General features: G+C 42.2%; 2 protein-coding genes across 5 annotated transcripts in view; one reads left to right on the top strand and one right to left on the bottom strand.

Annotated features, from left to right (window-relative positions):
• Nucleotides 1-19,104, top strand: part of LOC129775084 (jmjC domain-containing histone demethylation protein 1) — a 57,621-nt gene extending 38,517 nt beyond the window's left edge. For all 4 annotated transcript variants that reach the window (XM_055779332.1, XM_055779330.1, XM_055779331.1 and 1 more), the window contains 2 exons: nt 2,440-4,372; nt 16,447-19,104. In XM_055779332.1, the coding sequence (XP_055635307.1) occupies nt 2,440-4,372; nt 16,447-17,988 (3,475 nt within the window). In that variant the 3' untranslated portion in view covers nt 17,989-19,104. The remainder of the gene's footprint in view (nt 1-2,439; nt 4,373-16,446) is intronic.
• Nucleotides 19,105-22,016: 2,912 nt separating this feature from the next.
• Nucleotides 22,017-27,366, bottom strand: LOC129774572 (uncharacterized). The gene is made up of 3 exons (XM_055778333.1): nt 24,810-27,366; nt 22,924-24,746; nt 22,017-22,685 (listed from the first exon to the last, which is right to left on the bottom strand). The coding sequence occupies exons 1-3, from the start codon at nt 27,364-27,366 to the stop codon at nt 22,017-22,019; spliced, it is 5,049 nt and encodes a 1,682-aa protein (XP_055634308.1).
• Between the last annotated feature and the right edge of the window lie 382 nt (nt 27,367-27,748).

The following is a 27,748-nucleotide window of genomic DNA, read 5'->3' as shown; positions in this document are numbered from 1 at the left end:
TAGATAAAAAAATAGTAAATTGTTGATTGATTTTTGTTATAAATGAACCAGCATAGATAAGCTGGAAAGCACCTGCTTGCCGGTTTTAAGAGGGTGGGCTTATAATTTCATCGTTGAATGCTCCATCAGGCCCTTATTCAATAAAAGAATTAATAAATGATTGAATTTTCTATCTGATCGTCAGACAAAATATAACAACTGAACATCATTCAAGCCATTATTCTTACCCTTTTCACGACTCTAGTCCATATTATTGATGATGAGTGATTTCGCATTTTGCGGTACATTGCATTCATTAAATAATGTTGTCTTTTTAGTACTGTTTTTGAATTATGTCTAATTTATTTTTAGCGTTGAAGATTTTCGTGTTTTTCAGCTCATTTTGGGCTGTGAAAGTTTTCGAAGTAGAAAAAAACGATACTTTAAATTATTGCCTGAATTCGAATCCAGAAGCTTTATCCATATAACAATTACGCAGACAATACTTTCTTTTTTAAAATTATTGCAAATTTAATGCAAATTTATTCTTTTGCTCTAGGATAGGATTCTTGTACAACAATTGTTCGATCAATTTGTTTCAATAAGTTTTCCCTATCTTTTATGGTTTAAATTTATGTTTTAGTAAGAATCCGAAAATTTAAATCAGTTGGACGTGAACAGATGTTCACAGTTGATTAAACGTTATAATACACAACATAGATTTACGTTCGTAGGCACTGACATTGGCACATACACACTATGAGTGGAGTGAAATTAAAAATTGTCGCAATAGAGGATTTAATGTTCTAGTAAATAGAAGCGCTAATGTGTTGTTATAGGGGAAGGTCGTTATAGAGGAATGTCGCAAAAAAAAAAGAAATTCTGTGTGATTTTGAAGGGGCCTTTGGACATGTCGTTATAGAGAGATTTGTCGCTATAAAGATTGTCGTTATAGAGAGCTTTGACTGTATTTTTACAGGCTCAGTTACATAAGTTTTAAGGAGCCGAATTCTCAACTATAGTTTTATAACTATATATAAACAATTTCCTAATTCTATGGTTAGTAAGATAGAAAACCGATTACTCGCGGTTGACTCCCTCTCATACAACTTAGCTTATAACTTTTCTTGCCACCCAGAATGATGATGATGATGTTGGATTAAAGAGGCTTTAAACTTTTCAGTTCATTTGCCTCTAACCCAGAATACATACCCCCAATATGTATGTATGTATATGTGATTGTACCTGATTCTAGTGTTATTTTTGGCTATCTGTTTCATTGTGCATAGGGCTCACTTATGCCTCGATTTACCGAATTCATCGTTCGAAACAGTTCGTATCGCTTCTCTTATATTGAAACAGAATAAAAATATCACGAACGTAGTTTGTTAACCAGATTAAATCACTGTTCCGAATTTTGCCCAAGATAAGAATTTAGAAAACTAAATTCACTACTACGTCTATTGTTAGCCACTCGGCGAAAGACATCTTGTCTAGCGTTCTCGACTGGTAAAATAAATAAACAATGCATGAATCGAGATGGGAACCATGCTGCGCCGACGTTCGAAACCAACTACCAGAGTGAAACAACATCACTCGGAGTTGTGCACTGGAGCGCGACTCCTGGTTACTTTGAGTGAGGTATTGATTTTAATTAATATTATTTACGCGCGCCAATCGATGCGATGATAACGTCGTCGTTAATTCGATTTCTCGCTCTAAGGTTTGGAGCGAATCTCGGAAAGCGTCGCCCGGCGGCAGATTCAAACGCCTCAGCGCGGCGTTCAGAAAAATCTATCAAGTTCATACAGATGAACAAGAGAGAGAGAGAAACCATAAATGAAGTGTAGTTATATCTGCCTGAGCTCTGTCGTTAATATACACGATACTATTGATGAATTAATTCATCTACGAGAGGCAACTGGTACTCACACCGGATTGTTCGATGGAAGGGGGACTTTGTTTTGCATGTTTCAAGATTTCTATACCATGATGATTCTCTTCCCATTGGGGCAAAAATCCACATTAGACGTGGGTGTTGGAAAAAGGGGGAAAAATGAGTCAGAGAACTGCTGTGGAAGAGAGTTTGAGCGGCATCTGAGCATGTATGTGCAGAAAAAGCATGTCATAAACAATTTAAAACTATGTGACGATAGTTGACTGAGATATGAATGGCAAAAAAGTACATGTTAATAATCACCTACCAACAGTTACAGTGGATAGGTAGGTGCGCACAGCTGCAATATAAGAAGATAACTCTGTAATGATTAATGCATGGAAAGTGAACAGATTGGAACTAGCTTTGATGGGGGTATTTATGACTCGATGAATGTTTCAAATTTGGAATGGATTTTAGGTCAACGCGAATGCCTTTCAACATGAACGCAATGAACCGATTCTGTGGGGATATCGAATTTTTATTTATTTATTTCTCTCGCTTAAAAATCCTTTTACTTTCAGCTTTCTACAACAGTACGGCTTCAACATACCACTTCTGTTCAAGGAGAAGACCGGACTCGGACTGCAAGTGCCATCGTCCAACTTTACCGTCAACGATGTGAGGATGTGTGTTGGCTCGCGACGCATCCTGGATGTGATGGATGTAAACACTCAGAAGAATGTAGAGATGACCATGAAGGACTGGGAGAAATATTACGAGGATCCCAACAAAAAGAAGCTGCTGAATGTGATCTCGCTCGAATTTTCCCACACGAAGCTGGAGAATTACGTACAAAGCCCGAACATAGTGCGGCAGATTGATTGGGTCGATGTGGTGTGGCCGAAGCAGCTGAAGGAATCCCAGGTCGAATCGACAAATGTGCTAAACGAGATGATGTACCCGAAAGTGCAAAAGTACTGTCTAATGTCAGTGAAGAATTGTTTTACAGATTTCCACGTGGATTTCGGTGGGACATCAGTGTGGTATCATATATTGAAGGGTAGCAAAGTATTTTGGTTGATTCCACCGACAGAGAAAAATTTACAGCTGTACGAGAAATGGGTGTTGTCCGGGAAGCAATCGGATGTGTTCTTTGGTGATACTGTTGAGAAGTGCGCGAGGGTTTATCTAACCGCCGGAAATACGTTTTTCATTCCAACTGGATGGATTCATGCGGTCTATACGCCAACGGATTCGTTGGTATTCGGCGGAAACTTTCTTCACTCGTTTGGGATTGTGAAACAGCTGAAAATCGCCCAGGTCGAGGATAACACGAAAGTACCACAGAAATTCCGCTACCCTTTCTTCACCGAAATGCTGTGGTATGTATTGGCCAAGTACGTTTACACGTTGCTAGGGCACTCACATTTGGAGGGAGAGCCTGGGCGGGAAGCGGAACTGGACGGAAAACCACATGTGCATTTAACCCATTACGAACTGTTCGGATTGAAGGAGATTGTGATGTATTTATATGATCTGCCCCCGCAGAAGAAAAATGTTCCGGATTTGATCAAGGATCCGGTTGCTTTAATCAAGGATGTTCGGACGTTGGTCGAACGTCACTGCAAAGACAATCCAGAACAAGCAATCACTGGCGCACCAGTATTACATCCCGATCTCAACAAAAGCAATAATGCGTACCTTCGTGAACGTTACGAGTACTATGCCGGGGATGGCATAAAAACTCCTGGTTCTCACGAGGAGGAAGGCGAGGGTTCACAGCCCAGTCAGGAAGAAAATACGCAGGATATGATTCCACAACCCCAACCAACGGAGCATTTAGTATCGCCGTCGGATAGCCCTTCCACTGCTCATCAGATGGCTGTGACTCGGGAGGAGCAACCCAACAGTAATGGAACGCCAATAGCCCCAGCGATACCCTTCAATCAGCAGCAAGATGATGATCGAAATTTCGTTTCACCACAGCCGACACGTTCGGCGGGAGCTGGGGCTATGCGGGGACCTTACAAAAAGAACAGCAATAACCACAGCGGTGGAGGTGGCGGTCGATCGAGCGCCGAGAAGCGTGATGGTAATGGTCCAAGGCGAAGAAGAACACGCTGTAAAAACTGTGAAGCTTGTCAACGTTCGGATTGTGGCGAATGTAGTTTCTGTCTGGACATGGTAAAATTTGGTGGTCCCGGAAGAGCGAAGCAAACCTGCATGATGCGACAATGCTTACAGCCAATGTTACCGGTGACGGCGCAGTGTATACATTGCCATTTGGATGGTTGGAGACAAGCTCCGATAACAGCGCCAGCCCAGGCTAAATTGCAAGCACAAATGCAGGAAGGACCTTCCTCGCTGATGGAATGTTCGGTTTGTTACGAAATATCGCACCCGGACTGTGCTCAACGGTTGGCACCCGAAATCGGTGGCATTGTGAATGAGGATCTACCCAACAGCTGGGAGTGCCCAAGCTGCTGCAAATCGGGAAAGAACACTGACTATCGGGTAAGTTCTGTTTCTTAGTATAAATTATACAAGGGTAGTTCGATATGATTCTTCAACGTTTTGATATATTGTATATAGAGTAGATTCCAAATGTTGAACTTTTGAGCTGAAAGTTCATTGTTCCTTTCGGTACGCCTTAACAGCATTCTAGAGATTACAGCTTCTACTGCGAGGCTGGGGTTGAACTCAAGATACTTCATCTGCTTGTTACGAATATTCTAACTGTTACGCAGCCAGTAGGTAATTTTGTGATTATTTATGTGCAGTTGCACAACAACACTTTTGAGTGCAATTGTTTGGAAACAAGACGAAGACCCAAACGTCTCAAGGGATGATTGTGATTTTATGTTCGGAAAATGTCTCCACAATCGTACAATCCTCTCTATTCCGCGCGGCGAATAACGTGAGATTGCGCAAATCATATTGCGAACTGTTCGTTCTTCCGTTCTGTCAAACGAACACCGACCGAACTGAGGATTTTTTTTTTGGCAAACTAGTTCTTTCTTACCGTGCTTCACCATCTCTAGTTTCTCTAGTTTTAATAATAGGAACAAATTTTGCGGAACTATTCAACGGCGTAACCTTCTCCTTCGCCCCTTCGTTGACACAATGACTTATGTAACAACTGTAACTGTCAAAAGTTCTCGTAATCTTAGCCATTTCCGTCTTTTTTTGCGCCTCTAAGGAAGTTTGGCTGCTGGACCAGATTACAAGGATGTCCTCGGGCTATGGCTCCAGGCCAGTGCAATATACAGCTGATTGGGGCTCGGCATAGTTGTGTTCAACTGAGGATAGTCAGCGGACTATGAAGAAATTCCCCTTCGTATTCAATTGAACCTGACATGACATGACTCAATAGTCAGTCGGGCGTTTAGTCGCTATCTCCCTCTACGACTCGACTATCTCATGTCATTTTTTCCTGTCAAATGGACTTCATTGCATTTTGAAGTGACTCCCCTCAAAATGAATTCGGTTTTCTCGCTCATGTATCCCGTATGCATGTATCGATGTTTGAGTTCAACGTGGTTTGACATATACTACAGGTGAGCTAGATTTTTTTTGCATCGTACTCGAAAATTACTCACACGTATAAAATAGCGTGCGGTGTTTGTGAATTTTATTGATATTATATATTTTTCTTCACAAAGTTGAACTCGGAGGCAAAGTGAACTAATATTTTGTTTAGAATTCCTCCCAAACTGTACGCTATTTACTAATACTAACGCGAGGACTTTGTAGCATACCTGATAACTGTCTACGTTCGTTGGTTTGAGTTCACGGTGGGTAGACAATAAACCGTCCATCAATGGTGTAACTTCTTTTTTGCATCAGAAATTAAGTTTCCGTTTCACTTTATATGGACGTAAAAATAAAATTGCGTTCGCGGATAAAGAGATTCGTGTCAGGGAGAAGTAGAAGTGTGGATTGAAGACAGTTGAATGAAGAGGCAGATTTGTCTTCATTAGTCACATCAATCAGAATAACCATATACTAGAATAGTTCATCAATCATCCTCGCCTTTACACGCTCGTCAATTCCTGTCTTGTCAATTCAATGTATGTTGACGGCGAATGTCGAAGTAGTGCTAGTCGAAGCGAAGCGACTGAGAGGAGAGTCGATATTCATTTTTCATCTTCGAAGATTTTGGGCTCTGCAGCTAATTGATACATGGTTTACTCTGTCGCATCAGGGTTGCCAATAATATTTTTCAAAAACTGGTAGATTGTTCGCTAAAAATGGGAAGAAATGTGGATTCTGTAAAACTTGAAAAATCTCGAATTTATTGCTTCATGTCCATAAAATCGCTGATACAAAAATGTCGCAAAACTGCTCGACAATGTGATTTATTGAGGTGCATAAGGAAACGATTTCTTGCAAACTAAATCACCGTATCAACGTAACCTTTGTTATTTTCCTTCTGACGCGAATTTAACATTTCTGTAGTGTCTCATTAGACCATCTTCGTTGATATCTTTTTCGCACTCATGAAGAATGTATTAGGTTACGGGTAAGTTTCTTCGGTTTTACAACAGATGGCGTAACTTGATTATTATTCCAGTGAGTCAAATTTCCAGACATTCGTTGGAAAGCTACGGTCATTGCGCGTCTTTTTCAGTATATGTCAAAAAGTTAAGGCTCAAACAACATACTTCTAATATGTTGAATTTCGTACCAACGAGAGTGTGTTTGTGGGGAGTGTTACTTCATTATTTCAATATGAAGGAAAAAGCTACGGAAAGCCATCGCATTTTGGTGGAAGTTTTTATGACTATGCTCCAACTGAGTGAACGTATCAGACGTGGTGTGCGCGGTTTAAAAGTGGTAATTTTGACTTGGAAGACGGAGAGCGTTCCGGACCACCAAAAAAGTTTATAGATGAAGAATTGGAGGCTTTACTCGATCAAGATCCGTCACAAACGCAACAAGGACCGTTTGAATGCAATGGGAATGATCTGAAAGATAGTACATTGGGTGCCGTATGAATTGTAGCCACAAGACGTCGAACGCCGGTTTTTCACGTGCGAACAACTGCTCCAACGGCATAAAAAAGGGTTTTTTGCTTCGCATCGTTACTGGCGATGAAAATTGGGTCCATTACGACAATCCTAAACGTCAGGCAACGTATGGATACGCCAGCCATGCATGTCAATATCGACGGCCGCAGCTGGGTGTGGTGTACTATGAGCTGCTAAAACCGGATGAAACCATTACGAGGAACCTCTACCGACGACAATTGATGCGTTTGAGTCGTGCACTGAAGGACAAACAGCCACAATACGAGCAAAGACACGATAAAGTTATTTTGCACGACAATGTTCGGCCGCATGTCACAAAATCGGTCAAAATATACTTGGAAACGCTGAAATGGGCAAAAGGATCCGTGAATTGCCAGAAAGATGAGAAAAAGTTGTGACTAGCAATGGGCAATACTTTGAATATTAAATTTGTAACCATTTTTGTAGAATAAAGCATTAATTTTTGAAAAAAAACGAAGAAACTTACCGGTACTGTTCCGGCCCGAGCCAAGGCGGAACTCAAATCAGGAAAAAAAAACACAAGTTAATTTTTCACACTTTATTCACAACAAAATAATTACACTTGAAAACACTAAACTAAACACAAAACACAGCTCATCTGAAAAAAAAACAACAATAAGGATTAGCTATTTAAATGAATTGTTACTTACCTCAGTTTTGTCCAAGAGCTCCAAATGGTACACAATTACCTGAAAAGTAAATTGGAAATCAAAGGTATTATTTCAAACAATCAACTTACCTCAAAAGCGATGTCCAAACAATAACAATTCACCAGAGAACAAACTGACTTTTCTAGAAAGGTATCAGACAGGGATAGAAAAATTCTATTGCTATAATATAAGGTCTATTGTTTATAGCGAACATTCTAGAACAACCCGAGCAAAGATACCATCCACAATAGAATTCACTAGAGCGTGTATCATATAAATAGGGCACGTAATGTACAGAGCTTCATTCGTTAATAAACCATCGTAGAGTAAAGTCTCGCTATCCTTTGCAAATTTAAATTCGGAAGAAGGAAATTATAAGCTGTCCGGTTAACGTTTTCTCCGTCGGAAAGTGAAATTCGGCATAGCCAGAAGTACTGGCGTAAACATTTGGCGCTGTAGACAGGATACGTGGACACTGAGGACAACACGAAGATGGAGAAACTGCAACTGCGGCGTTCAGCTATCGAAGGACGTCTAGGCTACGTCACTTCTCGAGTCCAAGCAATGCAAATTGCAACGGCTTGTGTGGAAGATCTAGACGTAGAACTGGATAGCCTACGAGAGCTCTGGCAGGACTTCAGGACAGTTCACGACAAAATTCTCGAACATTGCGTGGACGAAGACTTAGAAGAACATCTGGAATACGAAAGGTCGATCGAGACAAGCTACAACCGGACGAGAGCAACACTTCTCCAGTTCAAGCGTCTGATCAACAATCGAAACGAAGCGTCTACGGCTACATCGAACACCAATACATCATCTCAAGAATCATCGATAACTCCCGTGGTTCCCGAATTGCAACTACCAAAGGGCATTCTACCCATCTTTTCGGGCGACTATGGCGAATGGACATCGTTCTTTGATCTCTTCAAGAGTTCTGTTGACCAAAACACGCGGCTCACAAAGGCACAGAAGTTGGTGTATCTGAAGACGTACACTTCCGGGCGAGCAGCCGCTCTCTTGAGACACATCAAGATCGAAGACCGCAACTACGAAGGAGCGTTGGAGGTTTTGAAAAGGCGTTTCGATCGGCAAGATCAAATTATAAGTCATCACATTCAACGATTCCTCGATATTCCTTCTTTCACCGTTGTTTCTGCAAGCAACCTGGCACGCTTGCACGATACAGCAGACGACGTCCGACGTGCTCTTCAAGCCATACAACGAGAGGATCGGGACTGCTGGTTGGTGCACTTGCTACAAGCGAAGCTGGACACTGACACCCGTCACCAGTGGCACACTCGAGCGACCATGATGGAAACTATTCCGACGCTGACGGCTTTCCTAGAATTCGTGGAACAACGAGTTTATACGCTGGAAACCTCTCGTGGCTCATCATCTCAACCTGCAAATCGGTCAGCATCACGAACCTCACCTCGCAGTACCAGTCTTGCTGCGACGAACAGGGTGGCGAAACCCATTTGTGCAGTTTGCGGCGAGGGTCAACATAGACTTTTCTGCTGCAGACGATTCAACAACTTATCCGTGGCCGATCGCATTGATTGGGTTAAACGTCTTGGTCGATGTGAGAACTGCCTTCGTGAAGGTCACGGGACTACCGGCTGCTCATACGGTACGTGTAAGCAGTGCAATCAGCGACATCATACACTCCTCCATGAGGATCGAAGACATACACCAGCACAAATTCCCGGTGAAGTGAGGAACCATCTATCGTACAACGACGCATTCTGTTCTGTATTCCTCTCAACCGCTATCGTGAATGTGCTGGATGCTTCAGGAAATCTCTGTCCAGCCAGGGCTCTACTGGATTCCGGTTCACAAGCGTGCTTCATAACCACCGACTTGTCCAAGAAGTTGGGTCTGGACAGACGTCACATCAATCTACCACTTAGAGGAATCTCTGGTCTAGCGACCAGAATCCACGAAGCCGTATCGGTGACAATCCAGTCACGTAATTCCGACTTCCGGCAGCAGACGGAGTGTGCTATCCTCGACAAAATCTCCGAACCTATCCCACATCAAGCGGTGAACATCACTCAATGGGGTAGTCTAGCAGATCTCGCGCTTGCGGACGAGCGATTCCACATTCCCGGTAACATCGACCTACTCATTGGTGCCAGCATGTATTACCACCTGCTTGAACCGGAACAGATTTCACTGGGACCATCACAACCAATCCTGCAAAGAACCAAACTAGGCTGGATCGTAGCAGGATTTCATATACCAGAGGAAAGACTAAATCCTACCTCTTCAAACTTTTCTACACGAGTAGAAGCGCAAGAAGAACCTGGAAATCTTAATCAGCTAGTCGCCAAATTCTGGGAGCTGGAGGATTTCAAGCCGACCACACGCTTGACCGTCGAAGAGCAGTTGTGTGAAGATCACTTCCAAGCATATACTACGCGAGACTCAAGTGGACGCTACGTGGTGAAGCTGCCATTTCGCAAGGATCCATCCAACATAGGCGACACTAGATATTCGGCGTTGCGACAATATCACGCATTGAAAAGGAGACTGAACAACAATCCAGAACATCAACAGCTGTATGAAGACTACGTCGGGGAACTCATTGCTGCTCGACACATCGAACCAATGCCAGCGGGGCCGAGTCACAACCCTACCATATTTTTGCCTCACCACGCAGTGTTGAAGGAAGAAAGCAGTACGACAAAGCTTCGAGTGGTATTCAACGGGTCACTCAAGTCATCGAACGGTTTCACCCTGAACGACTTGCTAATGACAGGTCCAGTGGTACAAGAAAGTCTGTACAACATCCTGCTGAACTTCCGTCTACATCGAATTGCACTTATTGGAGATATCGAGAAAATGTATCTCCAAGTTCGTGTAACAGAAGAGGACTCTCAGCTCATCCGGATGCTGTGGCAAGAACCAGGTCGCCCTATGACAGAGTTCGGGATGCGAACGGTAATTTTCGGCTTGTCTTGCGCACCGTTCTTGGCAACTAGAGCATTGAAACAACTTGCGGTGGACGACGGCGACTCGTTTCCACTGGCCAAGAAGGGAATCAGCGATTTTTACGTCGATGATCTTCTGTCTGGTGCATCCTCTGTCCGAGAAGCTATCGAGACGCGCAGACAGATGACACATTTGTTGAGACGAGGTGGTTTTACTATGCGAAAATGGGCGACAAATGATCCGGCAGTACTCAAAGACATCCCGGTTGCAGAACGAGCTTCGTTGTCTACGCATCACTTCGCCCCGGAAGCATCGCTGAAGACTCTTGGAGTGAGATGGCACGTCAGCGAAGATCTATTTTCTTTCTCCGTAAACTGCAACGCAACTCAAACACACTACATGAAACGTGAAGTGCTGTCGACTATCGCGAAAATATTCGACCCGCTAGGTCTGATTGGACCTATTGTAATCGTTGCCAAAACCTTCATGCAGGAGCTCTGGAAACTCGACATCGACTGGTCGGATCCATTACCAGAACTATACAATGTCCGTTGGCGTTCTTACCTGGCACATCTGCAAGAGACATGGCACATTAAAATCCCTCGTCGCTGCCTATCCATCGATTTTCTACGGCGGGTGTACCTTCATGGATACTGCGACGCATCGGAGACAGCATATGGTGCAGTGTTATACCTGAGAGCCGTGGACGAAGTGGGCAACGTCAGCTCGCGCCTGCTTTGCTCCAAATCAAAGGTGACACCTATCAATCGCCCAACAATACCGAGGTTAGAACTCTGCGCAGCTACGCTACTAGCACGACTCATCAAAACGGTAAAGTCAACGTTACGAATGACCATCCATCAGACGACAGCCTGGAGTGACTCCATGACAACTTTAGCGTGGATAGCAGGAGACCCAGCCAGATGGAAGACATTTGTGGCCAACCGCGTAGCAGAGATCAACTCGACATTATCCGCAGTGAACTGGAGACACATTCCCACGGACGAAAATCCGGCCGATCTACTGAGCCGTGGGGCCACCCCTATGTCACTAGCGAGCACTCCTTTATGGTGGAGTGGTCCTACTTGGAGGCCCGAGGACACATTCGAACTCCAGCCAGACAATCTGCCCTCAACAGTGCAGCGCCTCATCGACAAGGAAAGGAGACAGTCAGCAGTGACTTCAACGCACGTCATCGAGTTCAATTCATTGCTAGACGGAATGCTCAGCCGGTACTCTTCCTACATACGGCTGATACGAGTAACTGCCTGGATTCTTCGCTTCGGCACCAACTGCCAACGAAACCGAACAGACAGGAGAATCGGGCCACTGCAGCCAACTGAATTGCACACAGCGCGAGATATACTTGTTCGCCATGTCCAGCATCAATACTATCCAGGCGAAATTGCAGCATTAACAGCTGGAAAAGCACTTCCAAATAGCAGCAAACTATGGCCGCTAACTCCATTCCTAGATGGCAGCCTTCTCAGGGTGGGCGGCAGGCTGGCACGGTCAAACATCAATTACGACTGTAAGCATCCAATACTTTTGCCAGCAAAAAGTACTTTGACCGAACTGATCCTGCGGCACGAACATCTCAGCAATCACCATCTTGGACCGGAAGCACTGTTAGCAAGCATTCGAAGGTGCTTTTGGATTCCACAAGGACGAAGAGCAGCACGGAATGTTGTATGGAAATGCATTCCTTGTTTCAAGGCTAATCCTAATCGGGGAATGCTGGAACAAATAATGGGTCAGCTCCCACCACAACGTCTGGAAGCTGCCCCGCCATTCTACATATGCGGATTGGACTACGGTGGACCCATCACCCTGATTCAGAGACGTGGACCTGGCTCACCAACAACCAAAGGCTACATCTGCGTTTTTGTATGCTTTACGACGCGAGCAGTCCACTTAGAAGCTGTAAGCAGCTTATCTACAAGAGCTTTCTTGGCTGCGCTTCGGCGATTCATCGCTCGCAGAGGTCACTGTGGTCACATCCACAGTGACAACGGAACAAACTTTGTGGGTGCTGCGAGAGAAATTCGAGAATGGTACAAAAGAAGAGCTTCGGACGAACACAACACTCAGGTCGCCAACTATCTATCGATGGGTGGTACGCAATGGCATTTCAACGCGCCAGCATCGCCACACATGGGTGGTCTTTGGGAGGCAGCGATAAAATCAGCGAAACGACACCTAAAAATCATTACCGGTAACGCAAAACTAACGTTCGAAGAATTCAGCACATTGTTAGCGGACATCGAAGCCATTTTAAACTCACGTCCCATATCACCAGCATCGAGCGATCCAAATGACCTGCAACCATTGACGCCCGCACACTTCATCATTGGACGACCACTCACAGCACCCAATCATAGCGAGTACATCCCAACAGCCGATAAAAGCTACGAAGTACGCTACAAATATTTGCATGAGCTACGGAAACACTTTTGGGATCGCTGGAGTCGCGAATACCTTCCCGAATTGCAACGCAAAAATAAGTGGCATCAACCAAGTAACAATCTGCAAATAGGTGATTTGGTTCTCGTTCGACGGCAGAAACTACCCACACAGCAGTGGGCACTCGGAAGAGTTCTGCAGCTGAAACACGCACCAGATGGAAAGCCGCGACTGGTTACGCTAAAGATGAGAGACAGCGAAATCGTTCAATCAGTCCACAATCTCAGTAAGCTACCACTTCAACAGGAAAATTGACCCAATTTTAGTGGGCGGAATGTTCCGGCCCGAGCCAAGGCGGAACTCAAATCAGGAAAAAAAAACACAAGTTAATTTTTCACACTTTATTCACAACAAAATAATTACACTTGAAAACACTAAACTAAACACAAAACACAGCTCATCTGAAAAAAAACAACAATAAGGATTAGCTATTTAAATGAATTGTTACTTACCTCAGTTTTGTCCAAGAGCTCCAAATGGTACACAATTACCTGAAAAGTAAATTGGAAATCAAAGGTATTATTTCAAACAATCAACTTACCTCAAAAGCGATGTCCAAACAATAACAATTCACCAGAGAACAAACTGACTTTTCTAGAAAGGTATCAGACAGGGATAGAAAAATTCTATTGCTATAATATAAGGTCTATTGTTTATAGCGAACATTCTAGAACAACCCGAGCAAAGATACCATCCACAATAGAATTCACTAGAGCGTGTATCATATAAATAGGGCACGTAATGTACAGAGCTTCATTCGTTAATAAACCATCGTAGAGTAAAGTCTCGCTATCCTTTGCAAATTTAAATTCGGAAGAAGGAAATTATAAGCTGTCCGGTTAACGTTTTCTCCGTCGGAAAGTGAAATTCGGCATAGCCAGAAGTACTGGCGTAAACAGGTACTCTTATTAGAAAAACTGTTTTCGAAGGCCACGAGAAGTTAAGACAAGAAATACTAAAAATTCTGAAGAGATAATTATAAAATTTCGTTCCTTACTGAGATAATGTCGAAAGTGATAAACAGATGAATTGTAGTCCTGCGTTAACAATGCGGTCGTGTCTCGAACATCATCCTCTTATTTTTGTTTGGGGAAAAGATCTGAATCCTGAAAAACCTGAATAAAATGAGAGATATAATCGTATCTTTTCGTCACTTCCAACACTTTAAACTCATTTTATTTTTAGATTGTTTTTGTTTTTAAATTTTCACCCCTTTTGATGGTAGGGATTTTGACCAAAACCTTAAGGTTAACGTGGGACTACCGATGTCTTAGTAAGCATTTGTATTGTATTGATTGAATTATCGATTGAATGAAACAATTTTCGAATTCAATTGAATTCAACATATTTGCTTTGTAAGTAAAAAAATAGAACAGCTGCCATGTAAGATCAATCCATGCATTGTGAGAGATTATGTTCTTCGTTGCAAGTAAACTTGATGGCCGTCTTTTTTCGTTGGATATGATGCCTTACCAAAATATGTGATCGAAAGAATTGTCAAACGATCAATGTATTTTATGTTTCCCTCCTGAATTATTGCATCTCTCATGTTCACGTAGTGCTCGAACCGCCAGTGGTCCATTCACCTCTAGTATCTGAAATGACGATTTTCCCAGGTTTCTCAGTTTAGAAGTACGTTGAGGGAAAACATATTCCGGTCTGCACAGAAACAAGCGAGTACAAAAGTACTCGCAGCTCGCATATATTTGCAATGCGGATTTCCTCAGACATCTTTGTTTTGAAATTCTTCTCACATATTTTGGTGTGAACAAAACGTCCCCCTACTTGCATGTATTTGTAAAGTGGATTCCTCCAGACACATTGATTTTGAAGTCTGTGTATGAGCTCGGTGGGATCAAAAATACAAAGCGGATTCTCACGGGTACATTGATTTTGAAGTCTGTGTTGGGGAAACCAGAAATTGGGCCAATAAAAACTTGGCAGTTAGAGCGTTTAGATAACGCTTGACATTTTACAGTTATTCAATTGTTTATCTCATGGAAAATAACATTTCAGTAACATAATAAGATAATTTCAGTAATCGGAAACTATTAATAGTTTCCGATCTATTCTATAGAAATGTCCGAGTTCTAAGCATTTGGAATCTTTAATTTTTTCTTGCATGTCCTGTGTTCAGGTTTTTATTTCACGCCCATATACTCCGGTTAGTCGTAGTCCCACGTGCGTTGTCGAGTGCCCGAGTGGCTGGCGTCACATATATCATGCCAGGTGATTCGAGTTCGATTCCCGTACAGGTCGGGAGATTTTCCGTTAAGAATAAAATTTATCCGACATGCGCCTGGTACACGTGTTTTCTCGAACGTTCGTAATTCAAAATACAGTCGAGACGTGTTGTTTGGTAGAGGAATTTCAATCCAAGTTCTATGAAAAGTTACGAAAGTTTCTATATAAGAACGTTAGTGTCATCAGTGAAGAAGAAGAAATTAAAGGATCGAAGAAGAAAAATTGCTGCTCATATAACATTTCTGAACTGAAATGAATGAGTGTTTTAATATTATTCAGCCTTTTGGGATAGTGGTATCATCTCTATAGTACCCAGGGTAGCCACATTTAATTCTGTAAAATTTTCTGAAAAAATCCGTATATCTCTTTTTTGAGCAAAAATTCTGTATAAAAAACGTGTATCACAAAATTAAGGGAAAAATTAAAAAAAAAGAAGGTTCAACCAATTTCCGGTCTCATCACGCCTTTTGTCATCCAAAAGCTGGGACCATGTTATATCTGAGTCACTCAATTTTTGCTCCATAAGATTCGTCTTGAGTAGCTTATGGCGGGTTTACATTAGGGAGATCTATAGCTATAGATGGATTTATTCACGTGAAATAGGTGTAAACGGGTGAGAATAAATATGATACACTTATTCGAGGTATATATAACTTGAATAAATTCAGCATATGTAAACGCTTGTGAATTTCTCACTGGTGAGAAATCACTAAAGTTGGATGCAGTTCTACTTCAGGTGAATAAATTCACCGAAGATATGAATATATTCATTATAGAAGTTCACGCTAGTGTAAACGGTTGATGCGATTTCTATAAATCTCATCATATTTCTTCATATGAATATATCACTAGTCTAAACCCACCCTTACATTCGTTATTCAAGCCTTGTCTATTACCTGCTTCCGGGTTTATTGTTTATTGTTTATTGTTTATTTCGCCTAACCTCCAACGAATTCCATCTCGTTTCGTTGCGTTCAACATTTTTATAAGTCAAGGTACCTATGCATGCAAATCTGTAAATTCTGTATTTTTGCTGAAAATCTATAATTCTGTATCTTAAATTTGACGATAAATCTGTAAAATACAGAATATTCTGTATATGTGGCAACCCTGATAGTACCAATAATCAGCTGTGGGGAGATAGTGCTTATCGCCTGAGGAGGAAGCTTATCGATCTACTCTGAAACATAAAACATTCCTTTTCGTATAAGCCGTGTGCTAATACCGTGTTATTTCTTTCTAGCCACGTCACTTTCGAGCGCGACAAAAATCGTCGGAAATTCGCCGCATGTCAGTTAGCAGCGATGCCTCATCGGTACATAACACGGAAATTGGCCGGATAGGTGGTTCCGTGATTCAGCAGCCGGTGAGTAGTACAGCCACCACTGGAGGAGTGCACGGAACTTCGGGTGGTGGAATCGGCGATATGGCTGTGAATACTCCTGTTGCACCACGTTTCCAGAATGATATGCTGTATGACTTCACATCGTCCGGCAATGCGGTTATCGTTGGTGGTAACGGCGGTAATGTTTTGCTTGAAAGGAAACCTAAGATCAAGAATGAAGACATGTGCAACGGGACGGAGCTAGACGGGCAAAAAATAGTGATGGGAGGCCCGACGAATGTGGCAGTGAAATTGGAGATCAAGGAGGAGCCCACGGAATCTGGTCATGGCAGCGGGATAGGACTGAAAAGTGGAGATGTTGCCGCCGGAGGGCATCCTATCACTAATATGGTTATGACTAAGCGCCGAAAAAGTGATGATGGTAATAGTATGTGCAGCAGTATGCAGGATTCTGTGGAAATCAGTGAGCACAACCACAGTCTGCCAAGGAAAAAGTCCTCTTTGAGAACTCAGCTGGCTCAGCAAATCCATAGCTCATCAACGAAACCGATGAAAAAGCCGCTTTATCCAGTGAGGCCCGCACATGTCCATACGCCCGTTCTATCTCAACCAGGCAATTATGCATTAGACCACACTTGTCTGCTAGCAGTGTTCCGTTATTTGCCGCCAGAGACATTAGTAACCTGTTCACTTGTCTGCAAAACTTGGTCCAACATTTCAGTTGATTCTTCACTCTGGAAGCGAATGAATTGTGCCGAGTACAAACTAACTGCTAGTCTGCTTACGGGTATTGTCCGTCGCCAACCCGAACATTTGATCCTGGATTGGATCAGTTTGGGGAAGAGACAAGTTTCCTGGGTGATCTCGAGGTTGCCCGGGTTGAAGCATTTATCAATCCAAGGAACGCCAATCCAGGCGGTTCTCGGATTACACACGTGCATGTGTCCTCCACTGCAAATTCTTGATCTCAGCTTTGTTGCTGGTTTGAACGACTCGGCCATTCGTGAAATCCTCTGTCCGCCGAAAGATTCTCGCCCTGGTCTGGCGGATTCTAAATCGAGGTTGCGTAACCTCAGAGTACTGAAACTGGCTGGGACAGACATATCCGATGTGGCACTGCGCTATATCACCCAAGGTTTACCCAGTCTAACCCATCTAGATTTGTCCTCCTGTCAGAGAATAACTGACGCTGCCATAGCACAAATTGGCACCTCTTCTGCAGCCATAAAAACCTTGATAGAACTGGACCTCAGCTGTTGTAAACTGATCACTGAGCTATCGCTGGATCACCTGGCGAAATGCGATGCACTAACGCGTCTAGATCTCAGCCACGTACCGCAAGTGACCACCCAAGCTGTCATTAAGTTTGCATCGACCTCGAAAAATGATCTGCAGCTGCACGACATAAAACTTGTGGACAAACGAAAAACGTTGCAATAGAGGAGATGTGCTTCTCACCATGTCTGCTGCCATCTAGAGAATTAGTGATGCGATTAGCCCAGCATAAAGTAAAACAAAGTGTTACGAGGGGTTGGAAGTACCCGCATTGTGCGATCTGTTAGTGATTTTCATCACGGTTTTCTCTTCTGAATCACAATAGTGTTATATAGATCAGATAAGCGTATAGTGTATACATTATCAACAACACCCACAAATGTTGCTGCGTGACAGTTGCGCACATGGATGAGTGTGATCGTGCAAGACATGTAGAACCGTTGTTCTGTTTCTGATAGAACTGCGAAGTATATACACAAACTGAAACCAAAGACTACGTTTTAAGTTAAGACAGTTATTTCACAACTACTTCGGACTGTAGTTGTAACATTGTAAGGCTTAGTTTTACATTTCTTTTTTGCGTTGGTTATATTGAAAGATTTCCGTTTTTCCTTGAAAAACAACTAACTGTGCTAGATTAGAATGCCACCAGAGTGTTGGGCGCATACCACACTTCGTTTTATGTTTGGTCAATCCGGCGGAATAATCGTGTTATCTGGTTGTAGGATAGATACGTTGGTGAGTCAACAATATTTGTGGAAGTATTAAACACGGACTTATGATGAAAGCATGTAACAATTCGTGTATCGGCCGTCGATCCCATTTTGTGTGTCATCATATCTTGAATCCTTCCTCTCCCGCTGAATGTACGCCATTCGTTCTCGTGATTGATTGTGATGATTGATTATACAAAAGAAAAGTTACGTGTAGTGAACCTATATTCTACTGCATCTACAGTAAGAGCTTTAGTATAACAGTATGTATTTATTTGGTGCGTTTTGGCGATAGCCGAAGCGATTCATTTTCTACGAAATTATGAATGAAATTCTCGGAATGTTTATGTAGGAAAAATGCATGTATCTATCTGAAGCGTAACCTATCCTTTCTCCTAGGTTAGACATAGTTAGTGCATAGTTTAAAGCCCTAGTAGAGAAATGAGACAGTGAAACTGAACATTAAACGGAAAGAACTCACACAAAATAGATGTAATACCGTGTAGTAGCAGTCAGAAGCAATCATTGCTTACTTTCGAGGCACCCATTTGTAAATAAATTCAAGAAATAATTGTCGGGTGTTGGAACATTAACGGAAGGGAAATGATGAGAAAGCCATTTTGTTGATTCATTGATTTTTATTGTAGAGGCTTTCAGCTGCAAAGTTCATTGGTTTCTGGTTGTGAAAAAGGACAATTGGAAGATCAATTATTGAAGAGGCCTTGGAAATGAATTCAAAACGTTCGCTTAGTGACACGCAGCTACGAAGACCCCCACGAATGTTCTTTCGGCAGCTTACATTCATAATCATGCAACGTCCAAATCTCTTATTCAAGTAATACATTTCTCGAAGTGGTACAGACATTTGCGTTTCACAGTCCATTGAGAGGAGTCAAGAAGATCGAGTGATATATTGGGCCTGATCCCGAACGTCACTTCACGGTGAAAACGAAGTGAATTGTATACAACCTTATATGTGTAGAATCCAGAAGAGTTCATCCGTCGTGACTACTTTGATGAACTCGGTGTTATTATGAATATCAGATCAGTGTTTTAGATGGTGAAAGCTAGTCACGCGGAATGGAGTAAGTTTAATTTCGTATTTATTTAGATTTTTTGCTAATATTTTGAATATTGTCTTGTCTTGTTCTTTATAAACAAACAGCAATTTACCTGCCTGGTGACCTTTTTGGAACGAAATTCTGACGTATCCAGAGGACGTAAATTTGTTTATTTAAATTCCGTAAATGCGCTATGGGATGTAATTAAGGATTAAAAATGTAGCTCCCGTAGGTCCATTGAAACATGGCGAAGATCTACTTCCGATTGTCCTGAATGAACAGAAATTTTTTGTTTATATTTTTATGATTAGACTAAGAGAGAGTTGCAATACCATAAAATGGCAATGGAGGCCACTGGCCCAAATACGATCATTATGATTGATTATGTATAACATTGGTTGATTGATATTTTGAATATAAAATAATAACTGTAAAGATTTTCCCACATTGCAGAGCTAATTTTTGTAATTCAAACATTCACAATTGGCGGACTAGATTGGCGGATCAGGACGATAGTTATAACCTGTTATAACATTGTACGTTATAGATATTTTAAACGGTATTGTTTTGAAAACATACTTTGAATGAAAGAGTATTAAAAAGGTGCTGACCAGTTTCTGCTTGAATAATTAAATCAAACCTCATGTCTCGTGTATCAAATTACCCGAGAATGGGAAGAATAAGAGGATTAAACTTCAGAATCCCATATGGGAGTAGCTCAGATTATACTGATCATGAGGTGGATAATTTTGGGTTTGTTCTGAGATATAGAAGATATTTTTTTTTTTTTTTATTAAATCGTTTATTTTTACAGGCTCAGTTACATAAGTTTAAAGGAGCCAAACTCCTATCTGTATAGTTACAAGTATACATAAACATTTTTTATTAATTCTAATGTTAATGAGATAGAGAACCGATTACTCGCGGCTTGCTCGAGTTTAGAAGGGTGACATTTTGTTTCAGGAAAAGGATGGGATATAAGGATATGTTGACAATGTTCACACTCACATTCGCACTCACATTCATCATACTCAATTCTTAAGCCTATCTTATATCTAACATGTATTTACATTTCACCTTATTCTATTGTTAGTAAGAAGGGATTTGATTTCTCGCGAAGGAAAAGGAAAAGGAGAATATAAGGATATAAGGACAATCACACACGAAGATCGATAGCTTTTAGGAAGACATATATTTGGGACATGTAATCAAGGTCTAACCGAGCCAACACATCTCTCACCGGCACATTGGGCTGCCTTCCTCTAGCCCGAAGAGAGTTTTCTAAATTCGATCTGGCAACAAGATACTCCTCGCACGACCAAACAACGTGTTCGATGTCGTGGTAACCTTGGCCACAAGCACAGATATTGCCATAGGCAAGATTAAAACGAAAGAGTAGCGCGTCTAACGAACAGTGATTGGACATGAGTCGAGAGAAGGTGCGAATAAAGTCCCGACTTAAGTCCAGACTTTTGAACCATGGTTTGAGGCTAACCTTAGGGATAATCGAGTGGAACCACCGACCCAATTCATCTTCGTTCCACTTACGTTGCCAGATAGCGATGGTATTTTTACGGACTAAAGAATAAAATTCATTGAAAGCGATTTGACGCTGATAAATATCGCCTTCAATTGCACCTACCTTTGCTAATGAGTCAGCCCTCTCATTACCCGGAATTGAGCAATGTGAAGGGACCCAGACAAAGGTAATGACATAACAGCGTCTGGTTAAAGCACTCAAATTTTCTCGTATTCTCTCAAGGAAGTACGGCGAGTGCTTTTCCGGCCTCACTGAACGGATAGCTTCGACAGAGCTAAGACTATCCGTTACAATGTAATAGTGTTCAACAGGTCGTGAGGCGACGCTGTCCAGCGCCCAATGTATTGCTGCCAATTCAGCAATATACACAGAGCAAGGATTCTGAAGACTGTGGGAGGTGCTAAAAAATTCGTTGAACACTCCAAATCCTGTGGATATAGAAGATATTATTATTCATCAAAATTGTAGAAACGGTTTGTTCGGGCTCGGGCAATTATACGGTGGACTGTATTTGGTATGTATGGAATTCCATAGACCTTTGTCGAATGTAGGTGTCCACACAGAATTACCACGGGTGGGGTTCTTGTGTGGATCTACAATCTTGGTCGGAAATGAATGACACTGTTCGGACTTGTTTCAATTTTTTTTAATTGTTGTTGTCTTTACAAAGGTTGGAATAAAAACTGAACTCTTACGTCTGTACTAACTCGCTTATATAGCTTTCGCAACCTATTCGATATGCTACCATCGGTTAATGAGGAAAGCAATATTGCCACGTTTGCGCTACAAATGTTACCGAGGAACCTTACTGCTAAAACCTTACAATGTATATTTTAATTCTTCCGTTTAGAACGGAACATACTCCCCCCGAGTGAGACGTTATGTTTCACTGCTCTCCGGTTCGCGTTGATTGACTTCAATGGGCAAAACTGAAAGTTTGGTGATGGGACGGCGATAACTTGTACCTCCACTGCAGACATCCACAACGCGAATTAAGTTATCAGATCCAGGATGAACTGCTACTATTCGACCCAACTTCCACTGAAGTGGTGGACGATTCTTATCTTGTAAAAGCACTATCATTCCTGGTTGTATGTTTTCTGAAGTGATCCAATTTTTCTTACGAAGTTGTAGGCTGTTGAGATAGTCATTTGACCAAGCATTCCAAAAATGTTGGCGCATCAGTTGAATGTGCTGCCAACGGTTGAGTCGACCAATTTTTTCATTTGTGTATGATGGTTCTGGTACAGCTGTTAACTGCCTACCTATGAGAAAATGTGCTGGCGTGATAACTTCCAGATCCGTTGGGTCGTTAGAGATAGCAAATAGTGGTCTTGAATTAAGGATGGCTTCAATTTCGCATAGAATAGTAGCCATTTCTTCGAACGTTAACAAAGCATTTCCAAGAACTCGCTTCAGGTGTGTCTTTGTGCTTTTTACGGCCGCCTCCCAGAGGCCGCCGAATTCGGGAGCGTCTGGCGGAATGAAATGCCATTCCATTTCTCGTTTCAGGCAAAACTTCTCTATTTGTTTGACTTCATTTTGATCCTGTAACAAGCGAAACAATTTGTGAAGCTCGGTGGAAGTACTTCGAAAATTTGAACCGTTGTCAGAATGCAGCTCTGACACCATTCCTCTTCGTCCTACGAAGCGCTGAAGGGCTGCAATAAATGCCTCTGTCGTGAGATCTGATACCAGCTCTAGATGGATGGCCTTTGTCGCCATACAAACAAAAAACTGAGATGTACGCTTTCACAATCTTGGGTCTATACTTTCCTTGCTTTACCATAACAGGACCGGCGTAGTCTACACCAGTGATATTGAACGGAGGGGCAGGTGATACTCTTTGTTTCGGCAAGTCTCCCATTAATTGAGAAACACCAGTTGGATTAGTTCTGAAACATTTCACGCAGCTTCTTATGATTTGTCTTATCGTTGAACGAGCGTTGATAATCCAGAAGCGCTGTCGAGTTGCTGATACCAACCCTGAAACTCCAATGTGCAGAAGTTCGTTGTGCATTGTTCTAATTATTAGTGCAGTCACAATGTTCTTGTTCGGAAGGATGAGTTGATGTATTGATTCATTCTTTAAATTGGAGTTTTTCAGCCTTCCACCCACACGTAGTAAATTGGTGGCATAAATTGGATTGAGAGGGCCAAGAATCTTGCATTGGAGACCAGACTTGAGACGCCGAATTTCATCTCCAAACTCTATGTGCTGAATCACTCGTATGATTGTTGTCGTTGACTCTCGAATTTCTGCTACTGTCAAATGGCGTTGAATGATGTGATTGTTCTTTTGATGACAGTTATTTTTGAATCGTAAAATCCAACCGATCACTCTTTGCAGCTTTCGGAAACAACTGTACTTGCTAAATACCTGAAGCAATTCCAATATTGTTGCTGAATGACTCATGATCACTGGTTTCATTTCAGGTAAATTTTCTTCCGGGACGTCGTTCAGTGTTTCAAAAATGATGGTTGATGTGGTAAGGAAATTGGGACCATTCCACCACATGTCGTTCTGTGCAAGGATCGTTGGTAGTTGGCCTCGGGACACCACATCTGCTGGGTTATCACACGATTTCACATAGTTCCATTGACACTCTCCCAAACCATTGCGGATTTCCATCACGCGATTTTTGACGAAGGTTTGCAATCGGTCGGGATTTTTCTTCAGCCAAGCAAGTACAATTTGGCTGTCAGTCCACAACATTATCTGAGAAAAGTTCATTTCTACAGCATCAATAATCTTCTTCACCAGTCGTGTCAGCAGTAACGCGGCGCACAATTCCTTGCGTGGAATCGTCAATTCGTGTAGCGGGGCGACCTTCGATTTTGAACTCAACAGTCGACATTTTGCTGAGCCATCGGGAAACAAACTTCGCACGTATACACATGCGCCATAAGCTAAATTGGAGGAGTCTGTAAAGCCATGCAACTCAAAATCAATAGCTCCGATGTATGTCACTTGACGAGGAATCGTTATTTTCTTAAGATGAGGAAGAGTTTGTTTTATATTGCACCACTGTTGAACGAATGATTCTTCGACTGAATCGTCCCAGCCGATCTTACATTTCCAAAGCTGTTGCACGAGTAGTTTAGCTAACACAACTGTTGGGGAATATAATCCCAATGGAGCATACAGCTTTGCTACCTCGGAGTATATTCGTCGTTTCGTAGTTCGTCGTTTTTGATCTTCAATATGTTCTAACTCACCAGCAATCAGCAGTTCGTCGGATAACGGGTTCCACGTCAGACCAAGTATTTTAGTCACACTATTGATGGATCGGTCTTTCCAGGGCTTCAGCGTTTCTTGTTCTTCAGTAGGACAATTGTGCAATAGTTGTGTTGAATTGGAGCACCACTTGCGAATTGGAAAACCACCTTTCGCTAGCATTCTTCTCAGTTGATTGATAGCTTCGTTAGCTTCTTCGAATGTATCTGCTCCAGATATCACGTCGTCAACATAACAGTCCTTGCGAATGATATTGGATGCTATGGGAAAATTCGATTCTTCTTCTTTTGCAAGCTGTATCAGACATCTAGTGGCTTGAAACGGTGCAGAGGCAGTACCATACGTTATTGTTGTCAGCTCCAATACCTTTACTGGGTCGGATGAATTTTCTCACCAAAAAAATCTCTGGTAATGAGTGTCATTAGGATGCACACGAATCTGTCGGTACATTTTCGTAATATCGCCCGTAAACACATATTTATGTTTCCGGAACTTCAAGATGATTGCCAGTAATTCATTTTGCACGACTGGTCCTACCAAAAGGACATCGTTGAGTGAAAGGTCACTAGATGATGGTTTGGCACTGGCATCAAACACCACTCTACATTTTGTAGTAGAACTGTCGGGACGGAGCACAGCATGATGTGGCATGAAATACGGATTAAGTGGTCGCATATCTTTGGTTTCGTCCACTTCCTTACAGTGGCCTAGCTGCTGATATTCGCGTACAAAATCGATGTATTGACTCTTCAGATCTGGGTTTCGTTGTAGTTTGCTCTCTAACATATAAAAGCGTTTCAGCGCTAATTCTCTGCAACTAATTAATTCGTTTATATTGTCCTTGAATGGAAGTCTCACTACGAATCTTCCAGTTTCGTCGCGGGAATGTGTAACGGAAAAATGTTCCTCACATCGTTGTTCATCGGTAGTTGGTTTCGGATCGTCCTGTAGCTCTTCGATTTGCCAAAACTTCTCGATCGAGTCCTCAATCGACTGTATAGAGGCGATCTGTGAATACTGCACGTTGTTATCGGCACTGATTGAACCTGTTACGATCCAACCGAGGTGGGAATCACGCAATTCGGGAAGTCCGTCTTCCAACACTAACTGGTTGAACGGCTTCAATAATTTGAAAAACAATTCGGCTCCAATCAGAATATCTATTGTGTTCGATTTGTAAAACATGGGATCTGCAAGTTGAATTCCACTGGGAATATTCCAGTCTGTAATATCAATGTCCATTGAAGGAATTTTTCCTGTCACCTTTCGAGTGATCAAACATTCCAATGATGCTTGGAAATTGCTGTACTGAGATTGGAACTTTACAATAATCTTCTCGTGGGCGGTTGTCTTCAGGCTGCTAATACCAGCAATGGCAATGTTAACTCGCCGCTTCGGAATTTCCAGTACGTTGGCAAATTTTTCACTAACGAAGTTCACTAGCGAACCGCTATCTAAAAGAGCTCTACAGGAATGCTGTCTTCCATTCTTGTCGGTTACCAGGACAACAGCTGTCAATAGTAGTACTGTCTTCGATACACGGGCACTATTACAGGAACATGTAGATACTGGCATTTGGTTCTCGTTGCTTGTTGACGGTTTATCGTTGGTGGGCTGGTTTCTTACCGTTATTTTTTCGTTTCTGATAGTCTCGGAATTTTGCATCGGACTAACGTCTTCATGCAACTGCGTATGATGTCGTTTTTTGCATATGCGACATGTTTTCGACGATGGACACTTCTTTGAAATATGTCCTTTGCGTAGACAATTAAAGCAAACTCCGGTTGATTTGATCTTATTCATTTTTTCTGCACTCGATAACGCGTTCAGTTTATCGCACTGATAGTTCCGGTGAAGTGCAGCACAAAAATCACATTTTTCATTTGTGTAATTTTCGTCGGATACTGCAGCATGCGTTCGTTGGTTGTTTATTTTAATTTGAGTTCCTGATTTAGAAACAAACGGTTTTGGGATTGGCAAGGAAAAAGCAGCTTCACATCGCTCTAATACTTGACACTGAGATTTTAAAAATTCGATCGTCGTCTTATATTTCGGTAGTTGACCGGGTTTCAAGGTTTGCTCCCAATGTTTCCGGGTCGTCTTATCGAGTGCTGCTGTCAGTAGGTAAATTATTATCAGCTCGGACATGCCTAGTAATTCTTGTTCCATGTATTCTAGACTCTCCACGTGGTTATTGCATTCGTCGACCAGTTTGCGTAATTCAATGTTCGATTCTGTAGACATCTTTTGCAGTTGTAGAAGACCACGAATATGTGTTTCGATAATCACTCTCCGATTTTCATAGCGTTCCGTAAGGATGTTCCATGCTTTCGTATAGTTTCCTTCATTTATTGTTTTGGAGTCCAATACGCCAGCAGCTGATCCAATCAACGCCTTGTCAAGATGATACAACTTAATCGCATCCCGAGATACGGATTGGGCCATCACATCTAAAAACATGGCTTTAAACTTCGGCCATTTTGTATAGTCTCCATCAAACGTTGGAATTGGAGCTTTTAATGGTTGCTGATGGATGATAACTTGTGGCGGCACTGCCTGCGCAATGTCTGCTACGTTGTTTTGCATAAGCGAATGCTCGATGATAGTAGATGTCAAGTCATAAATGTCTTCAAACCGCTGACATTCTGCTTCTTGATTTTCGATTTCCTCATCAGGAATGATGGCCAAAATTTGATTGTGGAAGCCGGAGAACTCGTCATATAATGATTGGAGTTTTCGCGCATACACTCTCAGCTGCGCCAGGGTAACTGGAATATCGGCATTGTCGATGATCGATTTGATACGTGTAATATTCAGGTGTGTCTGTCTACGTAGTCGAAAAAGCGGGTTCAATTGCGAAATGGTTTGCGCATCGGCAGCAATGTTGTCCATGATTGATTTGTTCCTATCGGTTTCGTCGGGAAATCCTCGGAAAATTTCAGATTCTCCTTCGTCTTGGTTCGGCTTTTTCGGTGAATGTTGGATTGGCATCATCAATTGATTTCACTCGTCTTCCGTGAAGCTCGTTTGTGCACGGCCTCTTTGGCGCACTTTTCGGTTTTCTTCTTTTCGGGAACTTTTTCACATGTTGACGGGAATCGCACTCAGTAATCCATATCCGGCTCGTTCGGACCAATGTTCGGGCTCGGGAAATTATACGGTGGACTGTATTTGGTATGTATGGAATTCCATAGACCTTTGTCGAATGTAGGTGTCCACACAGAATTACCACGGGTGGGGTTCTTGTGTGGATCTACAATCTTGGTCGGAAATGAATGACACTGTTCGGACTTGTTTCAAATTTATTTAATTGTTGTTGTCTTTACAAAGGTTGGAATAAAAACTGAACTCTTACGTCTGTACTAACTCGCTT

The sequence above is a fragment of the Toxorhynchites rutilus genome, chromosome 3 (genome assembly GCF_029784135.1).
Source record: "Toxorhynchites rutilus septentrionalis strain SRP chromosome 3, ASM2978413v1, whole genome shotgun sequence".
In the NCBI taxonomy this organism is placed as follows: domain Eukaryota; kingdom Metazoa; phylum Arthropoda; class Insecta; order Diptera; family Culicidae; genus Toxorhynchites; species Toxorhynchites rutilus.
The sequence above is the reverse complement of the archived record's forward strand: the minus strand, read 5'-3'. Positions and strand labels throughout refer to the sequence as shown.

Bases quoted from the DNA above. Each gene is read 5' to 3' on its own strand.
- LOC129774572 (XM_055778333.1), bottom strand. From the start codon at position 27,366: ATGCCAATCCAACATTCACCGAAAAAGCCGAACCAAGACGAAGGAGAA. The intron at 24,747-24,809 runs GTGTGCATCCTA...CATCCGACCCAG, and splicing joins GAAAATGTACCGACAGATTC to TAAAGGTATTGGAGCTGACA. The intron at 22,686-22,923 runs GTAAAGCAAGGA...CGCTTGTTACAG, and splicing joins ACTACGCCGGTCCTGTTATG to GATCAAAATGAAGTCAAACA.